General features: G+C 38.3%; 1 protein-coding gene across 1 annotated transcript; it reads right to left on the bottom strand.

The window, feature by feature from the left end:
- Positions 1-9,135: 9,135 nt before the first annotated feature.
- Positions 9,136-10,272, bottom strand: LOC149257709 (uncharacterized). Its single transcript, XM_089370110.1, has one exon. It carries the CDS (start codon positions 10,160-10,162, stop codon positions 9,476-9,478), a length of 687 nt encoding a protein of 228 aa, XP_089226236.1. The 5' UTR covers positions 10,163-10,272; the 3' UTR covers positions 9,136-9,475.
- Positions 10,273-10,514: the final 242 nt, after the last annotated feature.

Consider the following 10,514-nt stretch of genomic DNA (forward strand, 5'->3'; position numbering starts at 1 on the left):
CAGTACCTCCAACCTTCATCCGAACATACTCCAACCTATTCCTCTCAGGATCCCTCCAAGAGACCACCTCTGTAGCAGCACCACCACCAAGTATCTGCATCATCCCCATAGAAGCTTCTTCATTCTTCGCATTAGATTATGCAATCGCATCCACTTTCAGTCTAGAAGGACAATTCTTCACCGTATGTGGTCCAGCACATATCCAACACTTCAAGGCTTTCTTCGTCTTCGAATTATCATCCGATTTTGAAGCATCATCCTTCTTCTTATCTTTCGGCTTATCGGACTTCTTCTTCCTATCATCAGAAGTCTCATCATAATGCTCCACCAACCTGTCAACAGCAGCAAAAGCTTCCTCAAGTGTTCTAATCCTCTGCCTCTTCACTTCATTGCATGCCCAAGGCTTCAACCCAATAATGAAATTGAACACCTTGTCTCTCTCCGCCATGTCAGGAAGTTCCAGAACCGCACTTGCAAACTCCTGCTGATATGTCTGAAGGTTCCCTGTCTGCTTTATGAACTTAATTTTCATCCTTGCTTCCCACGTTTCATCCTGAGGACTAAAATGGGTCTGCAAAGCTTTCTTCATCTCATCCCACGAAGTAATGTCACCAACACTGCCATTGGCAATCTAATCCATCCTCCTTCGCCACCACATCTTAGCATCCTTTGTCAAGCACTGAGCAGGTACCTTGACCTTTGTCTCATCATCAGATAGACCCAATCGTTCCAAGTATTACTCCATGTCCCATAGAAAGTTGCCAAGAGTCTTTGCACTCCTTGTACCATCGTAAGATTCTGGTTCCTTGACTTTCACATGAGGCACTCCTCCACCTGAGTTATGCCTCACGGCCTTCTTCAACACCGCGATCTCATCTCTAGCTTCGTCAAGAGATTTTCACAAGCCCACGATCTCTGCAAGACCTTGGTCTCTTGCCTCTTCAACCTCCTTGACCCTTACTTCAAGTTGTGTACACATAAGATTAGTGTACTCGTATTGATTCCGGAGTTCATCGAGCTCTTCCTTCATCTTCGAATTGGCCTCTTGCTCCTTATCAAACAAGTCCATCTTCTTATTCCAGGAAGCTTCCAAGTCCTCCATCTTCTCCAACACTTTTTCCATAAGTGCCATAGTAGCATCCTTCACAATGTGACTAGACCCAGCCTGAGATTCAGCTGCCATTGCTAACAGCTTCCTTCTCTTTTGCAATCTAGTTTGAACCATCCAACAGCTTCACCAAGATTCTTGCAACCTGAACCAGCGCTTGTCTCACTTGTATGTGAAACAACTTCCTTCACCTGCAAGTACCTGCTTCATTGTCACCAACTGTCAAGCTTCTTCAACCCTGAATGCCCGAATCAGCTGCTCTGATACCACCTGTCATGCCCCCAAGCCGGCGGTAGTCTTTCAACCACTCTTAGCGAGGTGCGGCACCACCGAACACTTTCTTTTCACCAATACTTATGTTTGTGGACTACGCCTAACCACTTACTCCTACTTAGTTTGTGTTTCGCAACGAAGTATTATTATGTTATCCTTTATACCAATGAACACCCATACACATTCATTATCATCAGCAATTATAAATGAAGAACACAATTGCACAGTATAAAGGGAGGGGCAACTCCCTGAACAATGAGTCTGCCCGAATAATATATTATACAATCTTTTACAAGTTACAAGCTTTACAAGTATACTTGGAAACCCCAAGTTTCATACTTAGCCAAATTTACAATCTTCGGCAAAATCGGTTGCCCAGCGTGTCGGCGCCTCTGCACGGTCACTGCACGACTCACCAACCCTTCGTTCACCTCATCACACGATCATGTTGTTTTCCCAACTTGGGCGCGCCTCTATTTCGCCACACACGGGCGCCTCCACCTAAGACACACCTTTGTCCACAATCTCAACACTTCACCAAGTCATCGTGCACACTTGCGCGACGGGCGGGCACTCACCCGAGTCACCCAAGAACCCGTGCCAAGTCGTCACACAAACCAGGCGCCACACATCGTTTCACTGTCGGGCACCTTCGCACAAACCTAGGCGCCACACACCCGTGCACGCCCTCACCCAACCGTTGGGCGCTCCTGCCCACGCCCTTCACCCACAACTGAGTTAAGCGAGTCTCCTCCATGCAACCAAGCCCAAGAATGGGCGCATCTATAATTTGTGCCTTCCTCCTTAGTTCTGCGCACTAGACCTGCGCCTTACTCCTTTGAGCAAAGATGTTGAGTGATGTCGAATGTCCAAATGAGTTCCAACGTCCTTCAATATATATGCGTTGTAGGGGGAGGTCGTAGCTTGCCCAGCCGACCTCTCCCACATCCTTGCTTCATCACAAAAGCCCCTAACTTCGAGCCGACCCCCTCATCCAATGTTGGTCAGCCTCCATATGTGTTAACGCATGCTCCTATGCATATATACATGCTCGCCCACTCCTCATATGCGCATAACGTATTATCGCATACCCAAGGAGCTTGCACTTCATCCAACCGCAGTCGCACTTCAACCGAACACTTGTTCAAGCCTTCATGTGCGGTCGCACTTCACCCGGTGGGCAAGTCAAGGACCACAGGTCCTTACATTCTTCCTCGTGTAACCAACATGCCATGTCAAAGAGCTTGTGTTTGTTGGTGGGTATCATACTATTAGGATCATGGAAATCAAGGTAGGACATGAACTTAGCTCGAAGTTAAAGGCTCAAAAACGCATTTTTAGGATATCACCCAACCTCCTATTTAAGAAGAGCTCTCACAAGCCAAAAGGGAAATATCCAACCGACAATGTCTTCTCTCAGGCATGAAGGTACTAGTAGATATGGTTGATTCGGTGCCTGATATATATCACACACATGGATGATATAATCAATGTATGTATGTGGTGAACCTATAATGGTACATGAAGTATTTACTTGGAAAAGTTTTACTGGACATGCACAAAAATAGAGGACCTCCTCCTCTCCATGCAACACCTACATCGACACATGATCAATATGGTCCATCGACTACAATGCATTGAGAGTCACTTCGTTATCCCTTGTATTGTTAGCTACACATCGGTAGCAACAAGGAGCCAATCTAGGTTTCAACGACAGAGTTGAATCCCTCCTCTTACCCTCTTGTCTTTTATTATGTTTTAAGTTTATTAGTTATTGGTTTCTTTGTCTTTCTCTAATGGCCTCGAAGACCCGACTTTTAGTATATGTATATTGCATTTTGAATCTACAAAAAACTTCTTCTCTTCTTTGTCTCTTAAACGAATACATTTAAATATGGTCAAATTTTCCCCGTAACCAACTAATCTAAAACTCTTAACACTCTCCTATAACATCTGAAATAATATAAATATGTATTCCAAAAAAACATTAATAAACTAAATGGTAAAAACATTATTAATTTTTTCTATATCTCCAATTTTATGAAAAATAAATTTAACACTCCAAACATCCTAATTTAAAATATTAATATTAATTTTATAAAACGATTTCAAACTCTCCCTTCCGTTATTTGAAAGTACTTTAATAAAAAACAAATTTCAAAAACGTTTACATCACAGCGATATACAATTCCATAAAGAGTCTTCTCACATCTCTTCTTTATTTCAATTAATGAAAAAAACAACCTCGGCATAATAATCCACAATTCCATAAAGAGTCTTCTCACATCTTTTCTTTATTTCAATTAATGAAAAAAAACAACCACCGCATAATCCCAGTCAACGGTCAAATTCGACTGGAATCAATGGGGCAAGGTGTCCACTTTTAAAATATCATATTTTTTTATTAGAATCCCATACGCGATACAATTTGCCATGTACACATAACATTTGATGTTGACCTCCGTCGTTGAAAAATGTGAGTTCGAAATTTGCCATGTCCACGTAACATTTGATGTTGACCCCCGTCGTTGAAAAATGTGAGTTCAATAAATATGATTGAGGATAAGTTTTAAGGGTTTTATAATTTATGATTTGTATTTTTTAATAATTTTTAAAATTTGATTATAAAAAAATATTATAATTATATTTTTTAATTAAATTGATATTATATTATATATTTAATCATTTTTAAATTAAATTAATAAATTTAATTTTTAATAATTTGTTTATAAAAAATTATTATTATTATATTTTTGTATTGAATTAATATTATATTTAAAAAAAATTAATATTAGATTTTAGACTTTTGTGATTTATATTGTGAATAAGAATGTTTTTTGGGTTAATCACATCATTAGAATTGGGTTGACGCTTCGAACCAATTTATGTTGTTCATCTTCATGATAAAGGTGAAAAAATCAGTTGATCTTAAGGAATAAATAGCAAAGATGCATGAGGGTCCAAAGATAGCTACTAGGAATACCCATGGAGACCGGAACCATTGAAGCATTCCTACATCTTTTTAGAAATGTAAGATCAATTTTTTTCTTAACAACTTGTAGTTGAGTACCGTTCAAATTGACGAGCCTTATCAGCCAATTCCCTCTCGTGTAGGGTTATAATGTTAGATCTTAGACATTTTTCATCCATATTGTGAATAATAATGCCTTTTGGACTAAGCACATCATTCGGCTTTGGTCGACATTTCGAAGATAAAGGTGAAAAAATCAGTTGATCTTAAGGAATAAATAGCAAAGATGCATCAAGGTCTAGAGATAGTTGTTAGGAATACACACAAAGATCGGAACCACTGAAGAATCCCTACATCTTTTCAGAAACGTGAGATTAGATTTTTTCTTAGCAACTTGTAGACAAAGGTGAACCACATTAGTTGGTTCGAAACGTCGACCAAATCCTAATGATGTGATTAATCCGAAAGACATTATTATTCACAATATGGATCAAAAAAGTTTAAGATCTAACATTATAACCCTACACGGAAGAAAAAAATTTGATCTTATATTTCTAAAAACATGTAAGGATGCTTCAGTGGTTCCGATCTTCGCGTGTATTCCTAATGACTATCTTTGGACCTTGATGCATTCATGTTATTTATTCCTTAAGATCAACTGATTTTTTCACCTTTGTCCTGAGGATGAACCATATTAGTTCGTTCGAAACGTCAACCAAATCCTAATGATGTGATTAATATGAAAGACATTATTATTCACAATATGGATCACACAAGTCTAAGATCTAACATTATAACCCTACACGAAAGGGAATTGGTTGATAAGGCTTGTCAATTTGAACGGGCTCGACTACAAGTTGCCAAGAAAAAATCCAATCTTACGTTTCTGAAAAGATGTAGGGATGCTTGAGTGGTTCCAGTATTCGCGTGTATTCCTAATGGCTATCTCTAGACTTTGATGCATCCTTGCTATTTACTCCTTAAGGTCGACTCATTTTTTTACCTTTGTCATGAGGATGAACCACATTAGTTGGTTCGAAGCATCGAACAAATCCTAATGATGTGATTAATCCAAAAAATATTATTATTCACAATAAATTTAATAATTTTTAAGATTATATTAAAATTAAATTAATAAATCTATGTTTTTTAATTATATATAATTTTAATAATTAATTTATATTATTTTCATCTCCATATGGGGTGGCAAATATGGAGAGAGGGGTAGGGAAGTGGATTGACATTGCTCTATCAGACCAATAGGTTGAGAGATATTGCACTACGCTCCTAGCAAGTGTAATCTAATGAATTATGGTAACTATCACCCTCACATGAGACATTATGCAAGGACAACAAGGTAGGAGAAGTGGTGACTTTGTTCGTGTGAATGTGGAGGCCATAATGAAGTGCATGGTGGGTTTGATATACTTGTGAGGCTTAGTAGCCTAGAGCATGGGAGAGGTCATTGGGTTAACCATTTGAGATAGAATGAGGAATGCTAGACATGAGGGAATTATTGACAAGCAGGTGAGCAACCAAGCAAGAAATTCCAAAGGAAGGGCCTCCACATTTAGGGGCTACTAATCCGTGGGGAATTGTGCATATTCCTCACAGTAATTTGAAATTGTGGTGGGTCTTAACATTAGCGAATGGATTGATGGCAATAGCTCCCATAACACAAGTTAGATGAGAAATTTGCTAAGCCATCAACCAATGAAGGAGGAATTCTTACTACTTTTCATTGTTGGTGTGAGGCATCAGTGGCGACAATTTCCTACTCTTCAACCAGGTAATTTTTGTCCTATTATGAGTTTTCCTCTTTCTGGTTCTGTTTACTGACGACATTTTCTAGCAACATCTCTGGGCTTTTTGATCTATATTGCTAGTACCTTTTTGTTGTTTGTGAATTTGCAATTTCATGTCTTCTCTTTGTTGGTTTGTGGATGGGGAGGCAGGGTAATTGTAAGAGAACACTAGCACTGGGATAACTCAAAATGGAGTCCCTTGTGTGGGAAGGTTTTAGTTCATCTATGTTCAGGGAATATATGGGCCTCTTTTGGATTTGAATATAGGGGTTATGGTGCTAGAAGTTTCAATTATTCTAAATATCCAAGTCATCGATTTGGGTTTAGGTGTTTGGAGTGGAGGGAGTATAAGAGGTGGTGGGACGTTTCTGGGCTTGGGATTGTTGTTTGACACTTGTTTATCAATGTGGTGTGGAAGGAGGGAGTCTTGTTGGGCTCAAACCCTTGGGACACAATTTGTTCAACTAATCTGGAAGTGGCAAGGGTGGAAATTAACTGCAGTAGGGGTGTAGATAGTAGGTGGAGTTTTGGAGCGGCGTGGCTAGGCTTCACTTGAGAAGGTCAAGCTAATTTGTTGACAATCTCTCGGGGATTTTCTCAAATGGCCTTTGACTTAACCAAAGAGAAGTGGTTCATAGTGCATGAACCCCTGTGTGGCCTATATAACCTACCTCTCGCGACTCAATTTTCAAGGTGTGTTCTTGCCATGCTAAGACAGAGAGGCCACGTGAAGAGAGGGGAAGCATACTACGAGGAGTAAGTTGCAAAGCGAATACTCGCTTACATCGCCGGATAGAAGATTTTGTAACAAGATATCTGGAGCAAATCCTGATTCATGTACAAGAGGAGCTGACCTAGATTCATAGGGCCTTCACTGGGGGGCAATACCATACCACGTGGGTTCATATTGGGGGATATTTATTGAGGAAAAAATGACATAATATATTGGGGGATATATAGGTGGTAGAGGGTTTTTATATTGGCAAGTATAAAAAATGGAGCCCAAAGTTAATGAAAAAATATAAATGGGTATAAAAAATGTTAATGAAAAAATGGATACCTGCAATATTTGGTGAAAGTAGTGGTTTTTAAATTGTGAAGGTGTATTGGGTTCGTATTGGTAGGGGGTTAAATAATGTGATTTTTAGAGGTATTTTCCAATATGTAGTCAAATTAAGGGTATTCTTTAATATGCCACGAACGCACGTGATATGTCAGAGGTTCATTGAGTGAAGACCCTGTGCCTAGATTGAAGGGGAAGCCTCTTACCACAAGACTTCCTTATCTAATTCTGATGTGATGGCAAATTGGACAGGTTTGATCCCTTATACAGGGTACGTCTCAAGAAGAGCTAACTAATACATGCAAATAGTTGATTTGTACTGCAAGATGAAGTTCATGTTGGGATGCATTTTATTGGATGATGAGGAGTGTAGGATGAACTTACTGCAAACTTTTTACCAACTGCATAAGCACCTAAAAGATTATGACAAAAGGCTGGACAAGATAGACAACACATTGGCGAGGATCAAGCACCATCTTGACATCCCTCCGATGAAAGCCAAACCCTCAGTTGATCCAGCGGTCCTATTCGAGTGGTAGGCTTTGATTCTAATTCCCTCACTTGACTGTTTTATGACTATGGTTTTTTTCCAGCTGAAAAAATCATGCCTAGAGCAACTCTCAAGCATACATAATCTTGCCTCTGATTGGACCACGTGACCTGTGGGGACTAAACCTCCCACCTAACCATTGGACCATATCCTCTGAACTTGTTTTATGACTATGGTTATTGTATCGACTTTTGATGTTAGTTTTGTGAAAGGCCAGATAGGTGAGCCATCATCCAGATCTAATCTTGATAGATGTTAGTTTTATATGTTTCAAACTATATCTTCCAATCCTACATCAAATCATTTTTAATTGTAATTTGGTATCCCATGTGAGAGATCATTGTGATTTATAATACTCCCTAATGTAAACTTCAATTTCTGAAACAACAAATTTCATTCAAAAAAAACTATTATTGCAATGATTTTTTAAAATTTTTGATTAACTCTTAAAAATATATTAAGAATAATAAATTTTATTTAATAATTAAAACCTAGATTACAATGCCGATTAAGAATAATAAGTTTTATATAATAATTAAAACCTAGATTACAATGCCGATTAAGAATAATAAGTTTTATACAATAATTAAAACCTAGATTACAATGCCGCTTATAACACATGCCAAACATTCTCCGTCCATACGAAACAAAACGCTGTTTCCCAAAATACGCTGCGAGAAAGTTTGACTGAATTTTAGCTTCGAAGCCATTGAGTGAAACACATCCGTACTTCAGCTAGAATGAACTTCCTTATTTTAATTTGTGTCACTATACGAAGAGATTATTTATATATATATATATATATATATATTTTCAATAAATATATATATAAAAGAGAGAAAAGAGTGCTTTATAATAATAAAAAATGCACTTAACACTAAGAAAAGTATCAATTCGACTTTATAAAATAAATGGAAAATATATATTTTTAATCTAAACTCTCTCCACTTATAATCCACTGACATAAAATAGTTGATTCCAATTATTGATCACCTTGAAGATCCCGAAATCGTATATTTTTTATAAAATAAACTGAAAAATAATCCACTGACATAAAGTACTTTTTTTCCAATTATTGATCACCATGAAGATCCCGAAATCGTATTTTTTTTATAAAATAAATTGAAAAATATATATACTTTTAAGTCTAAACTCCCACCACTTATATAATCCACACACATGAAATACTTCATTCCACCTATAATCCACTGACATAAAATAGTTGATTCCAATTATTGATCACCTTGAAGATCCCGAAATCGTATATTTTTTATAAAATAAACTGAAAAATAATCCACTGACATAAAGTACTTTTTTTCCAATTATTGATCACCATGAAGATCCCGAAATCGTATTTTTTTTATAAAATAAATTGAAAAATATATATACTTTTAAGTCTAAACTCCCACCACTTATATAATCCACACACATGAAATACTTCATTCCACCTATAATCGATCAGCATGAAATACTTCATTGATCATTATGAAGATCCCGAAATCATATATTGGCTTGACAAAATCCAGAAATCTATTTGATATATATTATATATCCCTATCAATTAAATTTTTCTCTGATCCACTACAGTGAAATTTTAACTATCCTTAGATATTTAGATCATAACAGAAATCCCCAAATTGCGTAGAGAGTTCACAGGACTTACTAGTAAATACCACAACCTGAATGAAAGAAAAAATAAATTAGGCTAAAATTTTTGACATTTCACTTGACTATTGCCCTCCCGCACCTCCTGCTGCCCTTCTCCGCCATTTCTTCTCTTCCGCTTGGGTGCCGCCATGTAATCCATGGCCGATTCACTTTCAGAATTAGAAGCGACGGCCAAGGGAAAGTTAACCACAGCCTTGGCTCCGCGGATTCTGAAGGCGGCGCGGTCATATGCGAGAGCGGCCTCTTCGGCAGTGTTGAAAGTACCCAGCCAAAGTCTGGCGCTTTTCTTACAGGGGTCCCTTATTTCAGCTGCGAATTTACCCCATGGCCGCCGCCTGACTCCTCTGTAATACCTGTTCTTCCTCTGATTCATCTCTGCATTCCCCTGATTCGGCTTTACTTTCACATTTACCGCCTCTGCGCTTCTTATGACTGCGGCTACAGAAGAAGAAGAAGACGACTGAGTGTGTCGTGGTGTGGAGCTGCTGCTGCTATTTTGACATGAGCTCTTACTGGTGCTGGCAGCGGCGGCATCGGCCTGGATATCACCATGATCATCAACGTTAATACAAACACCTCTGCCATTATGATGAATATCAATATCGTCGTCTACTTCGAGCAAATGGTGGCGAATCAACTCCAGCATATTCATGCTCTCCCCTGCTGTAACGTCCTCCGTGGCCTTTGTGCAGTCACAATAATGTTCAAATGGATTCATTGCCATTTCAAGGCAGTGAGGAGGTTATAAAGCAGTCTTTTCAATTTTCCATTTCTGTTAAAGTGGTAATTGCAGTGGTTCTGGCCTGTTCGTACTTTCGTGGCAATTTCCTATCCATAATAAATATTCAACTTTCAACTTGCACCGCCGAACGCGTCGATGCCGTGAGGTTGAGGAGACTTATTATTTTTGTCATAGTTTACTCATCACACAGACGTGACAATTAATAATAACGTTTGACCCGCAAGCATTATTCAGTTGATAGACTTTCATTTTTTCATCGATGTAGACACCACAATGGCACAATTTTAGTAACCTCTCATGTCATAATTAACATGGCATCCATGGAAACCCACAA

Source organism: Pinus tabuliformis, chromosome 6 (genome assembly GCF_031772625.1).
Source record: "Pinus tabuliformis cultivar Carrire ecotype Pingquan chromosome 6, CPIR1, whole genome shotgun sequence".
Taxonomy (NCBI): Eukaryota; Viridiplantae; Streptophyta; class Pinopsida; order Pinales; family Pinaceae; genus Pinus; species Pinus tabuliformis.